This window comes from Oryza sativa, chromosome 10 (assembly GCF_034140825.1).
Source record: "Oryza sativa Japonica Group chromosome 10, ASM3414082v1".
Classification (NCBI taxonomy): Eukaryota; Viridiplantae; Streptophyta; class Magnoliopsida; order Poales; family Poaceae; genus Oryza; species Oryza sativa.
This window is the reverse complement of record NC_089044.1, coordinates 17,923,696-17,946,844: the sequence shown is the minus strand read 5'-3', so window position 1 is coordinate 17,946,844 and position 23,149 is coordinate 17,923,696. Positions and strand designations below refer to the sequence as shown.

General features: G+C 48.7%; 3 protein-coding genes across 3 annotated transcripts; 1 reads left to right on the top strand and 2 right to left on the bottom strand.

The window, feature by feature from the left end:
* Positions 1-7,336: 7,336 nt before the first annotated feature.
* On the top strand, positions 7,337-13,508 carry LOC4348854 (MDIS1-interacting receptor like kinase 2-like). Its single transcript, XM_066304677.1, has 2 exons — positions 7,337-10,424; positions 12,968-13,508. Exons 1-2 carry the CDS (start codon positions 7,526-7,528, stop codon positions 13,390-13,392), a joined length of 3,324 nt encoding a protein of 1,107 aa, XP_066160774.1. The 5' UTR covers positions 7,337-7,525; the 3' UTR covers positions 13,393-13,508.
* A 584-nt stretch (positions 13,509-14,092) lies between these two features.
* LOC4348853 (cellulose synthase A catalytic subunit 7 [UDP-forming]-like) lies at positions 14,093-18,693 on the bottom strand. Its single transcript, NM_001423060.1, has 9 exons — positions 18,350-18,693; positions 18,121-18,248; positions 17,936-18,005; positions 17,692-17,848; positions 16,979-17,591; positions 16,072-16,548; positions 15,401-15,994; positions 14,971-15,321; positions 14,093-14,872 (listed from the first exon to the last, which is right to left on the bottom strand). The coding sequence occupies exons 1-9, from the start codon at positions 18,561-18,563 to the stop codon at positions 14,285-14,287; spliced, it is 3,192 nt and encodes a 1,063-aa protein (NP_001409989.1). The 5' UTR covers positions 18,564-18,693; the 3' UTR covers positions 14,093-14,284.
* Positions 18,694-19,309: 616 nt separating this feature from the next.
* Positions 19,310-22,479, bottom strand: LOC4348852 (eukaryotic translation initiation factor-like). The gene is made up of 5 exons (NM_001423059.1): positions 22,114-22,479; positions 20,976-21,144; positions 20,721-20,846; positions 19,802-19,867; positions 19,310-19,683 (listed from the first exon to the last, which is right to left on the bottom strand). The coding sequence occupies exons 1-5, from the start codon at positions 22,320-22,322 to the stop codon at positions 19,633-19,635; spliced, it is 621 nt and encodes a 206-aa protein (NP_001409988.1). The 5' UTR covers positions 22,323-22,479; the 3' UTR covers positions 19,310-19,632.
* Between the last annotated feature and the right edge of the window lie 670 nt (positions 22,480-23,149).

The window sequence follows — 23,149 nt, the reverse complement described above, 5'->3', positions numbered from 1 at the left end:
CTCCTAGTCGGGCTACCGGCCAGTCGCCGTTCTTTTTGGTTTATGGCGCAGAAGCAATGTTGCCGAGTGAAGTGGAATTTGAATCACTACGATTTTGGAACTTCAACGAGGAGGGCTATGAAGAAGGCCGAGTAGACGACATCAACCGACTAGAAGAAGCCCGAGAAGCAGCTTTAATTCAGTCGACTCGATATTTGCAAGGGTTGCGCCGTTATCATAATCGGAATGTTCGATCGCGAGCCTTTTTAGTCGGTGACCTGGTTCTAAGGAAAATTCAAAAAACACAGGATCGGCATAAATTATCTCCCTTATGGGAAGGACCGTTCATAATTGCTGAAGTCACTCGGCCGGGTTCTTATCGACTCAAGCGCGAAGATGGTACTATCATCAATAATTCTTGGAACATTGAACACCTTCGTCAATTTTATGCTTAGGCATTTCGTTTGTATCTTTCCTCTTTGACTGCTAACTTCAAGTTTTTTCTTGAAGTTTTCAGTTAGGGGGCTACTATAATAATAATGGAGTGTGATTTTTATCAATTCAATTTGCCTACTTGATGTATCATTGCCCTGTTTGATTTCTTGGCTTAGTCAATGAGGACTGAAAGTTTTTTAACAACTTTTGCGGGTTTTAGGCTCAACAAGGTTTGACAAAAACTTTTAAGAAATCAGGAGCAAAGTTAAGATATCAAGCACAGCATAAATTCATCAGTATTGTACAAATTGTGCCTCCATCATCATTAATCATCAAAATTATCGGTACATTAATCAGTCTCAGTCTTTTCATCATCAGAATTACCAGGACCAGTCGGTCGAAGATCGGTGTCCTGAAATCTCTCAACTACATCAGCAGCAATTTTGTCAGCCGCTTTCTGCGCATCACTGATGAGGTCAAGAGCAGCTTCTTCGCTCGTCCCGTCTGCAAAGCCATCAATGACGTCAATATCAACTCTCGGATAAAGGGATTTAGTCATCGCCAACGCCATACTTACTCCCATACTTCCAGCTTCTTTGATGTTCTTGAAATATATATCCGGAGCAACTCTCAGCTTGTCGAAAATTTCGGAAGCATCAAGTGCACTCGGGCCGTTGTTATTTAAGAACATCGCTTGAACAATTGGGGCAGCAGCGTTATCAACCTCATCCCGGGCTCCTTCAAGTTTTTTGATCTTGCTAACCAGGACGTCGAATTGAGCTTGAGATTTAATCTTGCGGTCTGCATCAACAGATTCACATTAATAAGTCAGCATATGGAGGATAATGGCTTTTGAGATATTGATTGTTGATACCTTCAACTTCCTTTAAAGCCAGGTCTCTTTGTCTTGCCAGCTCTGCCTTGTCGTTTTCCAGAATTTGAATCTGCTTCTCCAACTGAGATATCTTGGCAGTTTGCACTACATTGACTACGGTTAATCAAGATTGCAAAGATAACAATATGAGTCAGTTAAGTAGGGTTTGTACGTACCTTTTGATGAGCCACTCAGTTCAAAATTTGATTCCTGGAGCTCAGCAATTCGATTCCTCAGATCATGCTCATTCTTCCTGGCAAGCTCTTTTGTCTCGTGCAGCAGACTCCTGGTGGCTTCGAGGGTCCCGAGATGAGGGACTAGCCTCTCTAAGGTTTCCGTTTTAGCTTCGTTCCTAAGATGAATCCTCTGCAAGACAGTTTAATTAGCGCCTGAATTAAATGGCAAACAAGATGGTTGAGATCAGGTACCAGAGGGCTTACATTTACAATGTGGGTTGCCTGACCAAGTGCCTTCTTCAGTAGGCATAACTCTTCGTCCTCTTTTTGCTTATTTATCACGGTCCCTTGAGGCTGCATGTTGTCATCCCACCACTTGACCAGAATCGGAGGGCGTGAATCCTCAGCTGCTTGTATGCGGGGAATTTCTTCTTCATCACTGATCATTGGCCCTAATGTATCTACTAACAGAGGTTAGACAATTGGTCAGAGTTATTTGGGTTGACATGGTTTCAGACAAAGTGTTTTACCCATAATGATTTCTGGATGAGGATGAGTGGATTCGGATGCCTTTAAAGGAGATCTAGATCTCTGGTTATTGCTGGCGTCTTGACTGCGAAGGCTATCTGCTTGAGCTCCAACCTCTGGAATCTCTTGGCTTGGCCTTGCGTCCGACTGGTTTCTAGTCGGGGGCTCCTGATTAACCCCGGCTTCGGCTTCGGCCGACTGGTTTCCAATCGGGGGTTGATCACCGGATTCTACATTATCGGTTGCCGGCTGATTGTCACTTGGACGGTCCTCGGCAGTTGTCCCGATTTCTTTGGAAGAATTTGCGTCCACGCTAGTCGGGTCAGAGTCTTTCCCTGACGGATCTATATCAGATGGTTTCCTGCAAATTTGATTATTAGTATTATTGCTGCAATGGATGTGCATCAATGCAAGAGAGATCGTTATATGAGTTGTACCTAGAAGACTTCCTGATCTTTGGCGCAGGGCGACTGGATGTTTTCTTCTTTGGAGTAGCCTGTTTTGATAGTTTCTTGGTTGTCTCTCGGTCTCCAGGCCTCCTGGTGGTATCATCGGCTTCGTCGTCACTCAGAACCAGCTTCCTCTTTCGAGAGTCTGACTGGCCGACTGAATCAGAAGCACTTGGTTGAGTTTCAGACCGAATTCTTGGTCCTCCGCTCCCTTGCCCAGTTTGGTGGCGGGGAGATCGGCGTTGAGCGATTGGGGGATCCGATTTCATCAAAGCAAATTCCTGGGTGTAATATCTTTCATTATTAATTGATTCAACAGGAAGACAAGATCATATTTTGAGGAAGGTTGAAATGTTTGAGTGCATACCGGTGGAGGAGGGTTGAATGCGTTGAATGGCACAACGGGCAGCAGATGTGAATAGCTGACGACAATAGCGTTTGAGAAGATCTTGTACATTCTTTCTTTCATGACCTTAAAGTCAAGAGAATCTGGATCTTCCCGATTTGGATCATGCTTGCCGTCGAACTCAAAAGCTGTGCGGGATCTTTCTTTGATTGGAGCTAACCGACACTTGATGAAGTGCTGGGTGATCTGCTCTCCTTGAAGACCCTGTTCTTTCAGCTTTATCATCCTCTCCATCAGTTCTACTGCCTGAGCAGCTTCATCTCCCATAGGCAATGAGTTCCATGTGTCCTGGTAAACCGGAGGAAGACAGTTTGCGTGCTCAGGAGTGCGGGCTCAGGATTCTGAACATAGAACCAGTTTGCGTGCCAGCCTTTATTTGAGGTCTTGAAGGGCATGGAGAAGTATTTTTGGCTTAGTGTTCCCCTGAGTTGGAAACCAGCACCCCCAACTACGCATGGTTTGCTCTTATTTGGCTGGGGCTTGAGGAAGAAGATGCGGCGGAACAAGGCAAAATGAGGCCTAATGCCCAGAAAAGCTTCGCAGGCGTGGATAAAATTGGCAATATGCACTATGGAGTTTGGATTCAGATGATGCAAGCTAATCCCGTAGAAGTTCAGAATGCCCCGGAAAAATCTTGAGGTTGGAAGAGAAAATCCGCCATAGAAGAAGTGAGCAAATACCACGATTTCATGCGTATCGGGAGTCGGGAATGCTTCGCCAAATGCCGGTCGCCACCCGATGATCTCCTTCGCTGGAAGAACGCCGTGCGCCACCATCTCCTTCAGATTATCTTCTGTCACATCGGAGGGCGCCCACTGACTCTCGAAGCTTTCTCTTTCTTCCACCATGAATGTGAACTGGATGGTTTGATTTGGTTCGAGATACGGATGGAAAGGGATGGGGGAATCGGTGCGGTGGACGCGTGGAGAAGATTCGTGGGATTTTTGAGAATGGATTGGGGCGGATTGATGAACCCTAGCTCCGTCGGCGTAGTCTTGTACTGTAGCGAGGAATGGGGAAATGGCGAGAGTCTTGGCGGGGAAGACGAAGCGTCGCTTGGACTTCGGTGTTTTTTAGGGTATCGTGAGTACTAATGGGCCTGGGCCTGTACAGTACTTCAGCCCAATTTTATTTCCAGCGTGGCCCGTTGTGATTCTTAGGGACTTAGGCACTTTTTGCTTTGGCAATTTGTACTCACAATGTTGTGGCCCAATGCTGATTAAATCCTTTTTAATGCGGTTTGCTAATTCTTTAGAATTAACACGATGCAAACAAAAGGTGCCTGACAGAAAGGTGTTATGCCGTTTTTGTAAGCTTTATTAGGCTACAAAAGCTGTTTGGGTTGATTTGAGATGACTGGTTTATTCATAGTTATTCTCTTAGCATGTTATATGCTTATTTTGATTATGGTAAAGGTTATAGCCTAGGCTAATGAACTTCTTAATTACCATGATCTTTATCATATTTGGTGGATCATTTTAAGAGTTTCTTGCTCGGATTCCTACCAAATATATATATTTTTAGACCTTTTGAGTGTTTATCACTCGGCCCTTCTTGTATTTTTTGTCCTTGATATATTCAAGATTGAGAAGCAGTCGGTTGGGTATCTTACTAAGTACCATGCGTGCTTCACTATAAAACCACTCGGTTCTTGACTATATGTTTAGTTTTTCAACTAATCACATAGTCAGGGGCTACACCTAATTAGGTGCATCTACTCGATGCACCATGTTTTATTTTCGCCCTTTACAGTCTTTTAGCACTCGGCAAGCCGGAGCAAGTTGAATTAAAGCACTCGGATTATTGTTTTTGTTTCGAGAAGACTATTTTGGTCAACTGTGAAGGTCTCGGGGGCTACTGTGGAGATTATGGTTACCCCATATCTACATGGCGGTTATATTCCAGCTGGATATACGGTACCAAATATAGATAAAATATTTTTACGAGGACTCGGGTTAGATTCTAAACTTGTATGTCAAGAAAATACCCGGGATCCTAGTCGGTTACGATTGTGTTTTATCTGTAATCCCATATTCCGTTAGGATATGGGTTGTACTTTGTATTACGGATCCCTTCCCCTGTATAAGGAGGGTCCGTGTGCCTCTTGGGGCACGATTCTTTTTTCCCAATTATACAATCAATAACACACTCGGCGGAATCATCCCCGGACAGGAGTAGGGTATTACTTCTTGAATAAGAAGGCCTGAACCTGTATAAAATTCCTTGTCTTCAAACCCATCCACTTTCCTAGCTTGATAGCCACCCCCTTTTATTATTGCCGAAATCTTGTTTCGACACAGTGTAATTCCTCTTTGCTTATGTACTTTTTCTTCACTTAGGCAGCGTTCGTTTGGAGGACATTGAGGGAGAAAGCACCTCGTTTTCCGCACGCACGCTTCCCAAACTATTAAACGGTGTGTTTTTTGTAAAAATTTTCTATAAGAAAGTTGCTTTAAAAAATCATATTAATCCATTTTTGAAATTTAAAATAGTTAATACTCAATTAATCATGAGCTAATGGCTCACCTCGTTTTGCGTATCTTCCCAATCTCCTCAAACACACCCTTATTGTTTATCGGACATTTAACTGAGCATATATACAGTGCCAAACAGCGGGAATTGGCATCCCCTGTTTCTCCTTTCTTCAGCTTTGTCAGCACACTGAACTGTACAAAATCAGTTCATCTTTTCCCACCTAATTCTGAAAATGACATCAATAGCAAAATGATCAAACAATCAAAATTTTCATAGAAATAAAATATTTTCCTTATCGCAATTGGCACCTTACATTTAGATTTATTCTAAGTTACTCGGCAAAAAGAAGAAGGATTAAATTAGTCCATCGCTTGCACTGTTTCATCTGCTAGTGCCAGCTCCAACATTTTGAAGAGTTTACTATTATAGCTTCTCAACATCTCAAGCTTGATGTACCAACCTGTCGTAGAAAGCGTCCTACCAGTAAGAGCAATGATGCAAGATCAACTGCATATAAACAAACAAGCAAATTAAACAAACACGGTTTGCAAGTATAAAAAACTTATGTCACCTTAATTACATGCAGTGCAATCCAGCCAGCAGCAACAACAATTAATTGCACTTGGTTGACCTCTATAACATTAAAAAATCCCTAAGAAAATTGCTGACATAATGTTCTAGTCAATTGGTGTTGCAACTACCCGTACATGGTCAGCAGCTGAAGCAAGGACGAGAGCTCAACTAAGGAGGTCATTATCTAAAAAAACTAGGGATATGAGGGAAATAATTAGAGGATTAAACAGTTCAATTTTGTACTGGTCCACGCAATGGAAGAGCTAATAGAATGTTGTAATTGCGTGTCAAATAGATTATACATTGTTGTGTAGCTTTTGGAACTTTCTTTTTTCGCTGAAATGTGGCTTTTGGAACTCAAGCATATCGGATAGATAGGCTTGCACAAGTTGTCCACTAGATCACTACTACTGTTGTATATGCACTGGGATGACTATGAAAGTACACAATGGTTGGTAACCGTACACTCAAAGGAATACCCAGTTTTTTAAAAGAATTTAGGGTATCAACTTCAAACGAGAAAAATAATTCATGAGGGGATTCTCTATTCTCCAGCCAAGGTTTACAGAACCGATTGCCTTAAGACAACCGTGATAATCAAGCGGTTATTATCGAAAACCAGCAAAACTTGTTGAAAAAATTGTATGCTTTTTAAAGTTATCTACTTTATCGAGCGATTCGTAAATACGGCTACGGCTAGATAGATAAGATTGATAACCACGATAACCAAATGGTTATTGCCACATTTGAAACGGTTATCTAAAGTTTTTTTTTTTTTTGCAAATATAAGATTGCTTCAAGATTTGTGCTCTGACCCACTTCACTCACTTAGTCTCTAGCTCTATGCAGAATGTTTGTGTCCTTTCACCCATCTCTTTGCCACCAATGCTTAACGGTACCTTGGAACACAGGAAAAATAATAAGATTTCAAAGGATTTAAATCTTATAGTAAAATTTTCTATTAGGTCTTTTGGAACGAATCAGGTCCCAGCCCATATAATTCTTTTGAAATTTGTGTGGAATGGCATGTTTCATGGGAATTTTGAAGGATTCCTGGCATGAGCTCTCTAATCTCTTTGGAATTTCCATTTATGCCTACCTCTCTCTGCCATATCCTGTGCTTTTCTTGTATTCCATCCCACGTAGTTTTCCTGTATTTTTTGTTCCTTACAATTCAAGGTGTTACTGACATTCTATTTTTATGTTTTTTATATTCCTAAGTTCCAAAGAGAGTATTGGACCCATGATCTTGTATCTTTAAGTGCCTACCAAGCCAGCATCGTGTCATAGCCGGAGCATCAATCTCCATATGAATCCAATCGTGACCTCATGGTTTGAATTTTTCAAATTTTCATAATTTTTGGACGCCAAAAGTCTAGCAATCCTATTTTTTGATAGAGATATATTTACTCATCACATATAGAGAAATCATATCTCGAACAAACAGTGCGCTTGATGGCGCCCGCCCAACCACCGCCGGCTCAGTCGCTCTAACACCTCTCGATCACCTCCTTGCAAGCAATGCTAGCCATGGCCGCCGCCGCGCTCTCGCCGGAGCGCGTCCAGTCGTCGTAGCCCCTACTCGCCGGCGCCGCTCCAATCACCGTGGTTCAGCCACCCGCGGCGGAGTATGAAGCGCCACGACGCGGGAACGCCGCCGCGGCGCGCGCGCGACCATGCACGCGGCGTGCTTGTGCTCCACCTGCTGCTCGTGTCGGCCTCGCTGCGCGGCGCGACGGCCGCGCCGGGCGAGGCGGAGGCGCTGCTCGCGTGGAAGGACACCCTGCCGCGCTCGGCGGCGGCGGCGGCCGGCGTCCTCGGGTCGTGGGCGACGCCGTCGCCGCAGCAGCCGAACGCGAACCCCGCCGTCGCGGCGTGCGCGTGGCGCGGCGTGGCGTGCGACGCGTCGGGCGTCGTGGTGGGCGTCGACGTGGCCGGCGCGGGGGTCGCCGGGACGCTCGACGCCCTCGACCTCTCGTCGCTGCCGGGCCTCGCCGCGCTCAACCTCAGCCTCAACTCGCTCACGGGCTCCTTCCCGTCGAACGTGTCGTCGCCGCTGCTCAGCCTCCGGTCCATCGATCTGTCGAGCAACAACCTCTCCGGCCCGATCCCGGCGGCGCTGCCGGCGCTCATGCCCAACCTCGAGCACCTCAACCTCTCGTCCAACCAGTTCTCCGGCGAGATACCGGCGTCCCTCGCGAAGCTGACGAAGCTCCAGAGCGTCGTTCTTGGCTCCAACCTCCTCCACGGCGGCGTGCCGCCGGTGATCGGCAACATCTCCGGCCTGCGAACGCTCGAGCTCTCCGGTAACCCGTTGGGCGGCGCGATCCCTACCACTCTCGGCAAGCTCCGGTCGCTGGAACACATCAACGTCAGCCTCGCCGGGCTGGAGTCCACCATTCCCGACGAGCTCAGCCTCTGCGCCAACCTCACCGTCATTGGCCTCGCCGGGAACAAGCTCACCGGCAAGCTGCCGGTAGCGCTGGCGAGGCTGACGAGAGTGCGGGAGTTCAACGTCTCCAAGAACATGCTCTCCGGCGAGGTCTTGCCCGACTACTTCACCGCCTGGACCAACCTCGAGGTGTTCCAGGCGGACGGCAACCGGTTCACCGGCGAGATCCCCACGGCGATCACCATGGCGTCGAGGCTGGAGTTCCTCTCCTTGGCGACCAACAACCTCTCCGGCGCGATCCCGCCGGTGATCGGAACGCTCGCCAACCTCAAGCTCCTCGACCTCGCCGAGAACAAGCTCGCCGGTGCGATCCCCCGCACGATCGGCAACCTCACGAGCCTCGAGACGCTGCGGCTGTACACCAACAAGCTCACCGGCCGGCTCCCCGACGAGCTCGGCGACATGGCGGCGCTGCAGAGGCTGTCCGTAAGCAGCAACATGCTGGAGGGCGAGCTCCCGGCGGGGCTCGCGCGGCTGCCGAGGCTCGTCGGCCTCGTCGCCTTCGACAACCTCCTCTCCGGGGCCATCCCGCCGGAGTTCGGCCGGAACGGCCAGCTCTCCATCGTCAGCATGGCGAACAACCGCTTCTCCGGCGAGCTGCCTCGTGGCGTGTGCGCGAGCGCGCCGCGGCTCCGGTGGCTCGGCCTCGACGACAACCAATTCTCCGGCACCGTGCCGGCGTGCTACCGCAACCTGACCAACCTTGTGCGCCTCCGGATGGCACGGAACAAGCTCGCCGGCGACGTGTCGGAGATCCTCGCGTCGCACCCCGACCTTTACTACCTTGACCTGTCCGGCAACTCGTTCGACGGCGAGCTCCCCGAGCACTGGGCGCAGTTCAAGAGCCTCTCGTTCCTCCACTTGAGCGGCAACAAGATCGCCGGAGCGATTCCGGCGAGCTACGGCGCCATGTCCCTGCAAGATTTGGACCTCTCGTCGAACCGTCTCGCCGGCGAGATCCCGCCGGAGCTCGGGAGCTTGCCGTTGACCAAGCTGAACCTGCGCCGCAACGCCTTGTCGGGACGTGTCCCTGCGACGCTCGGGAACGCCGCGAGAATGGAGATGCTCGACCTGTCCGGGAACGCGCTCGACGGCGGCGTGCCGGTGGAGCTGACGAAGCTGGCCGAGATGTGGTACCTCAACCTGAGCAGCAACAACCTCTCCGGCGAGGTGCCGCCCCTGCTCGGCAAGATGAGGTCGCTGACGACGCTGGATCTCAGCGGCAACCCCGGCCTGTGCGGCCACGACATTGCCGGGCTGAACTCTTGCAGCTCGAACACCACCACCGGCGACGGCCACTCCGGTAAGACGAGGCTGGTGCTCGCCGTCACGCTCTCCGTCGCCGCCGCGCTGCTGGTGTCCATGGTGGCCGTGGTTTGCGCGGTGTCACGCAAGGCGAGGCGAGCCGCCGTCGTCGTAGAGAAGGCGGAGACGTCGGCGAGCGGAGGCGGCGGGAGCTCGACGGCGGCGGCGGTGCAGGCCTCGATATGGAGCAAGGACACGACGTTCTCCTTCGGCGACATCCTGGCGGCGACGGAGCACTTCAACGACGCGTACTGCATCGGCAAGGGGAGCTTCGGGACCGTGTACCGCGCCGACCTCGGCGGCGGGCGCGCCGTCGCCGTGAAGCGGCTCGACGCGTCGGAGACCGGCGACGCGTGCTGGGGCGTCAGCGAGAGGAGCTTCGAGAACGAGGTGAGGGCGCTGACGCGGGTCCGCCACCGCAACATCGTCAAGCTCCACGGCTTCTGCGCCATGGGCGGGTACATGTACCTCGTGTACGAGCTCGCCGAGCGGGGCAGCCTCGGCGCGGTGCTGTACGGCGGCGGCGGCGGCGGCGGCTGCAGGTTCGACTGGCCGGCGAGGATGAGGGCGATCAGGGGCGTCGCGCACGCGCTCGCCTACCTCCACCACGACTGCTCGCCGCCGATGATCCACCGCGACGTCTCCGTCAACAACGTCCTCCTCGACCCGGACTACGAGCCGCGGGTGTCGGACTTCGGCACGGCGAGGTTCCTCGTCCCCGGCCGCTCCACCTGCGACAGCATCGCCGGCTCCTACGGCTACATGGCACCAGGTACAAACTGTCCGTACATCCATAGCCACACAGGGTGAAAACGGTCGGAATCTAACGACGCTGCTAGTTGATTATATTTATCATTTAAACTACTCAGTACGATATTAATGTGATGCATAAAGAAATTAGAAAAAACAAATTTTATATCTATGATATTTAAAATCTTAATAGTGGTGGTGTCCATTCGCACGCAATCTCTACCATTGACATATGGGTCTCATAATCTATACTATTACCTTTCAGCAAATCTTCAATTTCACCATTAGCTCTCCCAAATTTCAAAATCACCTACTTGTTGAAATAAGAAAAACTATAGTATTACTTAGACTAAATAGGGTCTTATTATTAACTAGCTGGGTGACCCGCGCAATTACGCGGCTAGCACCCAAACAAAATCATATATTATTTTAGTATGATTCATTTAAAATTTATTAAATAACTAGCTCATTGTCTTAAGACTTTGAAAGACCAAACCTTATCATCCTCGTGTTTCTAATTATATAGTTTTTAAAAGTCACACCAGTTGCTACCCCTTATGTCATCTCCTTCTTTATTTGCTTGCTCGATCTATCACTATTTCTATTCATTTTTCTTGGAACATTTAAAAATTGGATTTTATAGTTTTTAGAGTTTATTGTTATGTTGGGTTTCATTTTTATAATATCTAGATGTCCCGTCAAACGTTGCCATTATACTCCTCTATGGCCCGTCCACTGTCTCTTCTCTTTATTGTCATTGAGATTTTTAAAATCGAACATAATTATCATTTGTGTTCATTTTTTACTTTCTAGAAGTCCCGCCAAACCATCAGCGGCTTTGCCATTGTACTCCTCTACGGTTCGCCCGCTGCCTCCCTTCTTTATTGTCATTGAGATTTTAAAATCAAACATGATTATTATTGTTTTTTTTTTACTTTTTAGAAGTTCCAAACCTTTAAAAATTAAACTTGTAGTTTTATTTTTTATAATTTTTAGAAGTCCCTTCAAACGATGCCACTATGCCCCTCTACAGCCCGTCCGCCGCCTACTCTTTATCGTCATTGTGATTCTAAAAATCGAACATAACTATCGTTAGAATTTATTTTTTATTTTCTAGAAGTCCCGTCAACCGTCGGCGGCTCTGCAACTATACTCTTATACACCCTGCCCACTGTTTTTCCTTTTTATTGTCATTGAGATTTTAAAAATCGAATATGATTATCAATGGTGTTTTTTTTTTACTTTCTAGAAGTCTCGGCAACCGCCTTACTTGTTTGCTTCACGGCCTACTTGACGTCCCTCCTTTTAATCGTCATTAGGATTCTATTTGGTGTTTTATTAACAATTTTTATATGTCGTATCAACCGCCACTACTCTACTCCTTTATATGCATGGTACTTAATTTATCTCGTCATGTGTTTTAGATGGTTTTCTTTCAATAGTCTTTATTTTTATCACAAATTTTATACATTGTATTCCTAATTGAAATCTTATTTTTCTTTTTCTATTTTCAGAATTTAATTTTTTTTAGAAAAATTAGTTAATACCGTATTGTGTTTTTTTAATGTTTTTATTTTCTATTTTCAATTTTAGTTGTTTCAAAATTGTATTCCTACTTGAACTCTCTTTTAATTTTTCTAATTTTGGATATTATTTTATTTTTTATTCAAAATTTTTATTAATCTCGTATTAGGTTCTTATATGGATTCTTCGTTCAATATTGCCTATTTTTAATTTCGAATTTCATCTAATTTTAAATTGTATTCATACTTGAACTCTTCTTTTATTTTCTTTTGCTAATTTCGGATTTATTTTTATTCCGAATTTTAATTAATCTCATATTGGGTTCTTGTATGTACTCTTTTTTTAATATTCCTTATTTTTAATTCCGACTTTCAGTTATTTTTAAATTGTATTCCTACTTGGACTCTCCTTTCCTTTTCTAATTTTGGATTTTATTTTATTTTTATTTCGAATTTTGATTAATCTCGTATTGGGTTCTTATATGGAAACTTCTTTCAATATTGCTTATTTTTAATTCCGAATTTCAGCTATTTTTAAACTGTATTTCTACTTGGACTCTCCTTTCCTTTTCTAATTTTGGATATTATTTTATTTTTATTTTGAATTTTGATTAATCTCGTATTGGGTTCTTATATGGAAACTTATTTCAATATTGCTTATTTTTAATTCTGAATTTTAGATATTTTTAAATTGTACTTCTACTTGGACTCTTCTTTTCTTTTTTTTTTTCTTTTTCTCTGATTAATGTGGGAATTTCTAGCCCCCACAGCGAACATGGTGCCTCCTTTCAATGCTGTTTTAATAATATAATAGATTGATTGATTGATTCAATAAGCTAGAAATTTAATTTGTTTTCTGTTGCAATGCACGGACTCTAAGCTAGTATAGCCAAAAAAAAAAAGGAAAACCGTTGAAAACAGTGCCCCTTAAACATAAACGGCGCCCAATTGATTGAGAATTTTCGTGACCATTTTCACCCCTTATACACACCGAATCCGCCATTGACGCTGATACCATGTTTATCTTGCGGTCTTGCCGCAGAGCTGGCGTACATGAGGGTGACGACCAAGTGCGACGTGTACAGCTTCGGCGTCGTGGCGATGGAGATGCTCATGGGCAAGTACCCCGGCGGGCTCATCAGCTCGCTGCAACACTCGCCGCAGTCACTGTCAGCCGAGGGGCACGACGGCAGCGGCGGCGGCGGCGGCGAGGAGGCGTCGGCGTCGGCGTCGCGCCGGCTGCTGCTCAAGGACGTGGTGGATCAGAGGCTGGACGCCCCGGCGGGGAAGCTGGCCGGGCAGGTCGTGTTCGCCTTCGTCGTGGCGCTGTCTTGCGTCCGGACGAGCCCCGACGCCCGGCCGACGATGCGCGCCGTCGCGCAGGAGCTCGCCGCTCGCCGGCGACCGATCCTGGACAGGCCGTTCGAGATGATCAAGATAGGCGACCTGACAAATTCTCACAGATGAGAGAGAAAATTTGTGACAAATTATCGATTGCTTTGTGCTTATGTGATTCCGTTAGTAGATTCTCATTAGCATCTGTATAGTTTTTGTACAGTGATATTTAGTCCCGTTTGAGAACAGATGATGAAGAGTGTTGATTGACTTTTTTTAAAAAAGAAATTAAAAATTGGATTTATCTATCTATGTTTTAAAACAAGTTTTATGGAGAAAGTTATTTCATGAAACACGTCGTTTAGAAGTTTGAAAGTACTAACGAAAGGCGAGGTAAAATCTACATGTAAATTACCGAACGTTTGGGCTGAATTGATGCCTTCCTACGGGCTGAATTTATGCACAGTTATCGGCTGAATTTGCACTCACATAAGGGCCGAATTCACGCCAGCTTTTGGGCTCAATCGACGTAAACTTGTCGGCCAGATTGACCAGCATTTCTGGGTCAGATTTACCTGCATATATGGGCTAAATATGCGCAAACCAACGGACCATTGAGCAGAAAGCATTGGGCTGAAATTACGTCAAATAATGGCCGAATTTATCCTCATTGGGTCCAACTAACGCTCACTGTTGGGCCAAATTTACGGGCCTAATGGGCTAAATTTGCGCTCATTTTCGGTCCGCACTAACGCTCAAATAAGGGGCCAATTTTACGACCTTTTCGGCCGAACTATGGACTGAATTTACTCCCAAAAATCTTAAAAGAAAATTCAAAAACAATTGTTCTTAAATTCGAGTATAATCTCCACCTCAGTTCTTACAAATTTTACCCCCAAAACACTTTTATCCCACTCACAAAAACTTGTACATGAACAAGTCAAAATACTCCATACAACAAGAATCATCCATCCGGTCATCCCTCTTGCAAAATGCAGAGACACAGAGAAGTAGCAGCAGCAGCTCAGCACGAGACCCCGCATGGCTTGAGGACGGGGCCCTTGGGCTTGGGGATGAAGGGGTCGATCCTGACCCAGACGAGGGAGAAGATGGAGGCGAGGAGGATGGACCAGAGCACGACAATGGTGGGCGTCCGGTTCTGCCTCCCCATGAGCCCCTTGAGGAAGGGGTAGAGGTGGAGGATGACCCAGAAGGAGAAGAAGAGCTTCCCGAACAGCGGGCCCCACGACCCGTACCCGTTGTTCACGGCGTCCGACACGCCGGCGACGATCCCCACCATGTTGATGATGATCAGCGTCGTCGGCGGCACCAGCAGCGTCGTCCACTTGAACAGGTAGAGCTCGCCGAACGCGTCGGTCTCGTCGGCGGCGGCCTTGGACGTCACCGTGAAGTTGGTGTCCACGCCGCCGAGCACCTTGAGGAGGCCCTGGAACACGGCGAACAGGTGCGCCGACACGCCGCCGATCACCCAGAACTGCTCGTTCCTCCACCAGTCCTCGATGCTCACCCCGCTCCACCGCAGCTCCAGCACCCCCGTCGCGATGATCGACAGGAAAAGCGCTATGAACCATATGCTCGCCAAATTGTTAAGCTACACGTACACCAAGATCGCGATCGATCGGTCAGTGCAAGATCATTTGGAGCTTGAAATTTTAGCGGAAATTTTGATGTTCTTGGTTGGTTCTTTACCGTGGGGATGATGAACTTGCCGGTGAGGAGGCAGACGGCGGGGATGGTGCAGTAGGCGAGGAGGGGAATGGAGGTGAAGGGGTAGACGATGGTGTTGGTGTAGGCGAAGCGCTCGAGCCACTTGAGGCGGCCGCCATAGGCGTACCAGAGCGGGCAATGGCGGCTCATGAAGATCTCGACGGAGCCGAGCGCCCACCGGAGCACCTGGTGCAGACGATCCGACAGGTTGATGGGCGCCGACCCCTTGAATGCCGCCCTCGCCGGCGTGCAGTACACCGACTTCCACCCACGGCAATGCATCTTGAACCCCGTTAAGATGTCCTCCGTCACCGACCCGTAGATCCACCCAATCTGCAAGAATTTTGATTTTTGGTTAGCTTCGATCATCTTCCTCGAGCTTGAAAATGGTGGAGATTTTTTGATGGATTACCTCCTTGCCCCACTCGGTCTTCTCCTCGTAGCCGCAGCTGATGACGTGGATGGCCTCCTTGATGAGGGCGGCGGGGTCGGCGGCGGCGCCCTGGGGGAGGCCGCCGTCCTCGACGAGGGTGGAGGCGATGAACACCGGCGACTGGCCGAACCGCTTCTCGAAGCTCTTCTGCGACATGAGCGACGAGCGCTCCAGCTCGTCGTACCCCTCGAGGCCCTCCTCGATCTCCTCCAGCTCGAACCCGCGCTGGTGCTTCCGGTACCCTTTCTTCCCTCCGGCGAGCGACGCCGCGCCGCCGCCGAGCTTGTCCTTCTTGCTCCTCTTCTTGTAGAACCCGAGCAGCCCGCGGCGCGGCTCGTCGAGGCCGCCGCCCTCGCCGCCGCCGCCGCCCTTCTTGTTCTTGTGCGACTTGCCGCGCTTCCCCCCGCCGAAGCAGCAGCAGCAGCAGCACCACGACGGCCAGCAGTCGCACGTCATCTTCGGCCTCTTCTCCGGCCGCGGCGGGTCGTATCCGTACAGCGCCTGCCTGTTGAACACCGTCCCCGTCCCCACGTACACCGGCCCCTGTATCCCGTCCAGCCCCTTCATGTTGATCTGCACATCAAACGACACCATCGTTAGCTCACGTCACGGCGCGACGCACGCACGCCGGAGAAGAAGGCAGTGCTCACGTCGAAGAAGACGGTGTTGCGGTTGGCGTAGCGATCGTGGCGGTCGATGCCGTCGAAGCGCTGGGGGAACTGGACGTAGCACAGCTTCTTGCCGAGCTGCTTGTCCATGAGGAAGCACATGGCCTCGCGGACGGCCTTGCTGTTGTTGACGTAGTGGTCGCAGTCGAGGTTGAGGATGAAGGGGGCGTTGGTAAGCACGGCGGAGACGCGAACGAGGGAGTTCATGGCGCCGGCCTTCTTGTGGTGGTTGTAGCCGGGCCGCTTCTCGCGGGACACGTACACCAGCCGCGGCAGCTCGCTGCCCTCGACGTCGAGCGCGCCCTGGCTGCCCAGGTACACCTGGATCATCCCCGGGTGGTCCCTCGTGTTGTTCCCCGGCCATGGCGTCCCGTCCTGCATCACCCACCCTTCCTCCGGCTTCTTCTGCGCCTTCGCCACCAGCGCGTTTATCCTCACCTTGAACTCCTCATACTCTCTCTGTCACATCAAGAGTAGGTGTTAAAAAACTTATAGACGATCTAAACTGGATGACAACATCGAGAAGGGATATATCGGTAACGAAGTTTAGCCATAGCCTACATCTCCAAAAACAGACTGATCACGAGATGCTCCAATTGAATGAGGGTTCAAAATTACATAACATAATTTTTGACATTTCAGTTCTATTGGACAACCTGATATGATATTATTTCGGACGAAACTTTTAAATGTTTTTCAAATTTTTGTGAATTTGATAATATTTATTCAAATTTTAATCATTTTTTTTCAAAATAAAATAAAATAATTTTGGATCGAAATAACCGGCTATATCGGTCCCCCCAACACAAATGCCTAAAACAATATATTAAACCCTTGAATCCGGTATATCCACGACACTCAACCCGCAGATGGAGTGGAGAAGGTTTACCTTCATGGCGCGGCGTTCTTTGACGAAGGTGGGCTGGACCTTGTCCTTGAGGTAGTCGATCTTCTGGGAGAAGTAGAACTCGGGGGCGCGGGGCTCGATGGTGAACTTCTTGCAGAAGGGGACCCACCGGCGGGCGAACTCGGCGGTCTCGGAGAGCGTGTCGAAGAGCAGCATGGACGCGCCGTCGTCGGAGACGTAGCAGGAGACGCGGTCGACGGGGTAGTCGACGGCGAGGATGGACAGCACGGTGTTGGCGGTGATGATGGGCGGCTCCTTGAGCGGGTCCACCGTGCTGACGAAGAAATCGATCGGGGCCAGGCGGCACGGCTCGCCGTCGCGCTCGTACCGGAGGGCCAGCCGGTCCAGGTACGTCTCCCTCGTCACCGGCGACCACTTGGGCAGCTGGTCGAGGATCCACGACAGCGCGAACCACAGCTCGCAGATCACCGAGGCCAGCCACAGCGGCACCGCGTCCATCGCCGGCGTCGTGATCCGGAACTTGAGGAAGAAGCAGAGCACCACCAGCCGGAGCACGATCACGATCCGGTACGGGTTGATCTTGCTCGACGGGATCGGCACCTTCCTCCACAGCGGCTGCCTCGCCTCCGCGAGCCTGCATGCAGAAATTCGATCATCACGATCATGCCAAAGTTCACAAGATTTGAAAAATCTGAGGTCGATCGATAGATAGATCTTTGGAGAGCTAAGCTTACAGCATGTACTCGTCGTCGTTCTTGTCGTCGTCGTCGTCGCTGTCGTCGCGGTTGAGCTTGCCCCGCTTCTCCTGCTTCGTCTTCCACTTGTCGATCCTGTCCTTCCACTCCATGCCACCCTCCATCTCCCTCTCCTGCTCCAGATCCTTCCCAGCCACTGCAATTTCACAGCAATCCACACACACATCTTCAGATGAATTGTTACACCAAGAAACGCAATTTCTTGCGGGATTTGAGTACCGACCGCTTCCGGTGAAGGAAGAGAGCGCCGGGCCTCCAGGGCGCCACTTCTGTGCCGGCTGCTCGCCGTTCTCCTGCAAGACAAAGGTTGTATACAGGTTTCGCATCAGTTTACAAGCACTTGATTGCAGAGCAATTGCAGTGAGAAATCAATGGCGATGGATCGATCGAGTCGAGTTGAGCTCTCACCGAGTAGACGTCGAAGTTGACGGGCTCGTGGGGGGGTTTCTGCTTGGTGGGGCTCTTGATCTGGAACTCCTCCTCGAAGTCGTCCATGTCGCCGCCGTCGTCCTCGTCGCCTTCCACCCGTGGGCACCCTGCGACCGATCGATCGAGACAGACAGACAGACATTCTTGTCAAGCTCGATCTTGTGAACTAAATTGCGATTGATCACATGGACACAACACATGATGTTACCTTTGTGGCGCTTGTAGCGGGTGTTGCACTGGGGGCAGCACTGGGTGCCCTCGCTGCGCTCGTACTCGTAGCAGGGCTTGCACACCGGGAAGCCGCACTCGGCGCACGCCACGAACGGCTTCCCGTCCTCCCTCGCCGCCACCTCCTCGCCGCACACCCGGCACGTCTTCTCCTTCCCCTTGTGCTCGCCACCGGTGACGGAGGCGGTGTCCATGGTGAGGTGCCGGGGAAGCGACGTTGGTGGGCGAGGAGGAGGCGGCGGCTAGCTAGGTGATATAGCAGCTGGTTGATGATCAGATGCAGGGAGGCGGGGGCGGTAAGGTGGCGGGGTGGCGTCCCGCACCAACCGTGAGTTGGGGCGTCCCGGTTTGATTAGAGCGCAAGCCAAGGCACGCACGCACGCGGCCGCGCGCGCCATGCATTGCTCGCTTCGGAAGCAAGCCGCCGCTGCCGATGCTGCTGCTGCTGGAACGAGATCGTCGTAAGGTGAGATCGCAACGAGACGCGAGGGAAATGTGTTGGAGGGGTCGTAGTGCAGCTGAAGCAAAATCGAAGGCCAACGGTGAAGGGACGTGGATGTGTTTGGTGGGTGGGTTGCGGTGACGCCTCACCGTTTTTCTGGTGAGATGGTGCAGGGGGGAGATCCGGGCCATCCGGCTCGTGTAAGCGTTAAGTCACTGCGTGTATAAATGGCAGACGGTAGGAGGAAGGCCATCTGAACCTGTCAAGTGAGATGAAATCCTGCGATGCTGGCGTTAACACGCATTGCGATTCAGGGAGGCTCTGGTGTAGCAGCACGCCGACACACACACACACACACTCTTTCTCGGTTCAAACGTGAGCGTGACCAACACATATCAGGTTAGCCATCTAGGACAAACTAGACTCGAGGCCCCGAGAGCCAACATCAGCTAGATTTTTGTTTTTTTTTATGTTTCACGTTTTCAGTACGAATCAGGTGTGCAGTGAGAAAAGCAATGGATTGATGCTTGCATTAAAAAGGGTAAGTAGTGTACACCATCCAGTAAGAATATGCCGTGTAAGCAGATCGCAATGCCATGGCTCCTCTTGATTGTCAATGTATGTTACGAGCAAAATTAAGTGGCGTACAAACTCCTCAACATCTTTGTATCTTTTACCATAAGCTATCAGAGAGGAAAGCAACACAATAGGTCGGAAAAATTGCCTCGGACAACAACACTAGCTGAGGCTGTAAAGAACAGGCGCCGGTATCGGCACACCACTCGATGGCCACTATCCAAGCTGCAACGTTTTGCGGTGACTTACACGTTGTACCGTCCACCTCTGCTTGGTTTCTCCCTCTTGGCGTCATCCTGCATTGAAGTTGAAGCACCATCCAAATAGAATGAGCTATGGACGTATTTGATCTATTCTACAGGTGACTAAAAAATAATATGTTATTGAGACAACAAAAATAGTCTAAACACATACATGGAAGCTGTAGACCATCTTATCATTGTAGTCAACAATCTCCTTCCATTTCTTGCCAATGTTTACCTGCAAAGCAAAGGCATGTTAGTTTTCTCTAGTTATCATTGGTCTATGGTTGAAGCCATGTTTCAAAAGGTAATGCTCAAATCTCAAAAAAAAACACATATAGAGATGTCCTTTGAATGCACAGACCTGTGGTAACAATGAAAAATTTATGAAGTGCAGAAAAAAGAGACAGGATGGTTGAAGAGTTAGGGAATTACAAAGCGATTGCTTCATTGCAAAATGTGAAACGTTTTAGTACTATTATGGTGCTCATCAATGCAAACCAGCATTGATGTTGTGTTTATGTTTTTGTTATCATACCAATGCAATATATCACTATATCAGAAACAAAATAGATGGCAATCATAATGGATGCATCAACCATCAATAGTATTGCATGATGTGGGCACCAGATGACTTTAAGAGTCTTGAGTCTCTTTGACACGGCATCAAATTACCTAATAGGGATTTAGCTCACACAATAGGCTTTATCAAGCATAGCTTAAATTGACTGAAAGTCAAATCAAACAAAATAGTTCTCTACTCAAGACAGAAATAAATTGTTCCAATAAAACAAGCAGATAAATGGTATCAAATAAGATATGGAACTCAGAAAAGCAAACAAAATGTAAAGTCTAGCCTACCATCAAATACTTGTCAACTGTATCCCAAATAAATTGAGCAAAATTAGTGAAGTGGACAAATTTGATGAACAGAATACTAAAGAGAACATGGCAGCTTTGAACAACATGTTTAATGTTGACTATAGAGGTGGTGGGAAAACAATGTACTACAGATTAAATTGCTTGCTACATCAAATATATGAGCAAATACACTCATATTGTTATACTACAGTATTTTTCAAAAAACCAACCTGAACGGCTTCATTGCTGGCAGTCCTAGTCCACAATGCAAGCTTGTCTCCTCTCTGGCGGACACTAGCAACAACTCCACAAATTTCCTCACTTTCATCAAACTGCTCTCCAATCAGAGCCATCAGCTGCATGTTCGAAAAGTTTGTCAGCAGAAATGATAGAAACTTTAGAAGATAGGTCAAGCAACAGATGTTATATCCAAAGCACTTCAGAGCCTCCGACCAAACTAAGCAATGATTTTAGAGGAAATGTACCGTTTCAAGCCACATGTTCTCAAGGGTGGTCTTCCTGCTACATGGCACAGTCCATTTGCCCCCATTTGCACACTCTGGGTCTTCCCACTTTGGTTCTACACCAGCCTTGAATAAATGAAAATCAGCATTTACTGTCACCTTGCTTGGACGGAAAATCTGATCATACAAGCTGCAGCAAGAAATAAGGGGATTTAAATGAAAGGAAGATCATGCCTGCACATATAGGATAAAAGGACAATCAAATTCAAAAGTATCCGATAATAGGCAGGAATACCTACAGTAAGAACTTGCCAAAACATAGAAAAAATACAACAGAGTAATTAATACCTACGCCTCCATGTGCCCACAATATTGAATGTCATTCTAGTTGTAAGTCTCAAAAGGTATAACTATTTTTCTTATCTTTAGACACAAAAAAAAAAGTCGCATGCAAGCTTGAATAATAAATAAACAACAAAGATAGTTGTGTTCATATGTTGTATAATTGCTACCCTTGTACATTTAACCACATTAAAAGTCCCGGAACATCCATAAAAGAAGCTAGAAAATATACTCCATGCAGCATGTATGGAAATAAGACAACTCTATCAACAGCTGGTTCAGCAATACGAGGCCTTCGAGAAATCTTAAACATTCTAGTCTATCAACAGCTGGTTCAGCAATACAAAGCCGTAGAGAAATCTGAACATTCAAAATCAGTTGTTACGACTATGCGGGAGGGGACAATTGTTGTTTATAAGACACAACAAACGACCAGGGTTGCACTTCGGGAAACAAGCATCCAGACAATCCCTAAACATCAGTAATCCACGATGCAGCCTACACTTAAAATCAGCTCCAAAGTAATCAGCATCGATGCATTGTAGTAATTAGATCTGACGAAAACTGCAGCCAACGATAGCATCAACAAACATATCAGCGAAAAAAAAAACTAACCGAAGTACCCTCTAATCATTCTAGATTGTGCTCGCATGGGAATAATCAGAACCCCCGATCTACACCACCAGAAATACCCACGGCATAGCCACTAAATCAAGCATATGAGCTACCAGACAGGATCAAAACACAGAAAGTAGATCAGATCCGAAGACCGGGAAACGGATCGGGCAAGGGCTTAGGGCGCTTCATCGGCACGTACCCCCAGAACTCCTCGACGGTGTCGAAGGTGTAGGCCTTGCGGAGCGAGGTCCCCCACGCGGCGCCGGGCTTGGGCTTGGACTGGATGTCGTACCAGAACGCCCACTGCCTATGCAGCTTGTGCGGCGCCTTCGCCGCCGCCGCTCCCTCCGCCGCCGCCACCTCCGGGGTCTCCGCCGCCGCAATCGGCGCTGCCTCCACCTCAGCCATGTCCGCTCCGCCGCCGCCGCCGCCGCCTCTGCTCCTCCTCGAGGGAAAACGAACGAGTAGGCGATGCGAGAGAGAGAAGAGAAGGGAGAAGCCGCCGCCGCCGCCGAGGGGAAAGAGAAGGAGAAGGGGAAGAAGGTTTCGGCTTCTGGATATGGCCGCGTTGGCGAGGGAGATGTGCTGCGTTTTCACCTGGGCTACGACCCCACGATGCCACTAGAGGCCCGGTCCGGCCCGTTTATAACGGGACGCAAGTACATCGCAGTCTCCTTGTGGCCCATATAGATGGGCCTCACGTGAAACGAAACCCATTCCCGACACAAATAAAATGGGCCTCATGTGCACCGAAGGTCCCTCAACTTGTCATCGAGTTACAAAATCGTCTCCCAACCGCAAAACCAGATATCGGGTATCCCTTAACTAACAAAACCATTCGTTTTAGGTCCTTCGGTGGTTTTGACCTCGGTTTTATCCGACGTGGCGGCTGAGTCAGCGTGGGACCCACATGTCAGCGTGGCCATGTCAGCCTCCTCTCTCTTTTCCCCTCTTCTCTGCCTTCCTCATCTCTCTCTCTTCTCAGCGAGATCAACAGTGCAAGGCGGCAACGCTGGGGGAGCGGCGCGCAGGCGACAGGGGGAGGAGTTGCGGGCGGTAGGGGAAGGAGCGGCGCGTGGGCGGTGGGGAAAGGAGCGGCACGCGGGCGGCGGGAGGAGGATGTGATATCCCAGCTCAAGGCTTAATAGGATTAATAGAATACTCATATCTTGCAACTTCTTTTCCGGAAGCCGGTCTCGAAAAAACTCTGAGATTAAGCGTGCTTGGCCTAGAGC

Bases quoted from the DNA above. Each gene is read 5' to 3' on its own strand.
- LOC4348854 (XM_066304677.1), top strand. From the start codon at position 7,526: ATGAAGCGCCACGACGCGGGAACGCCGCCGCGGCGCGCGCGCGACCAT. The intron at 10,425-12,967 runs GTACAAACTGTC...GTCTTGCCGCAG, and splicing joins CTACGGCTACATGGCACCAG to AGCTGGCGTACATGAGGGTG.
- LOC4348852 (NM_001423059.1), bottom strand. From the start codon at position 22,322: ATGGCTGAGGTGGAGGCAGCGCCGATTGCGGCGGCGGAGACCCCGGAG. The intron at 19,868-20,720 runs GTTGGTTTTTTG...TTTGCTTTGCAG, and splicing joins CCAGCAATGAAGCCGTTCAG to GTAAACATTGGCAAGAAATG. The intron at 19,684-19,801 runs GTATGTGTTTAG...ACTTCAATGCAG, and splicing joins AGATGGTCTACAGCTTCCAT to GATGACGCCAAGAGGGAGAA.
- LOC4348853 (NM_001423060.1), bottom strand. From the start codon at position 18,563: ATGGACACCGCCTCCGTCACCGGTGGCGAGCACAAGGGGAAGGAGAAG. The intron at 17,849-17,935 runs GTCGGTACTCAA...GTGAAATTGCAG, and splicing joins CTCTTCCTTCACCGGAAGCG to TGGCTGGGAAGGATCTGGAG. The intron at 15,322-15,400 runs GTAATCCATCAA...AAATTCTTGCAG, and splicing joins AGACCGAGTGGGGCAAGGAG to ATTGGGTGGATCTACGGGTC.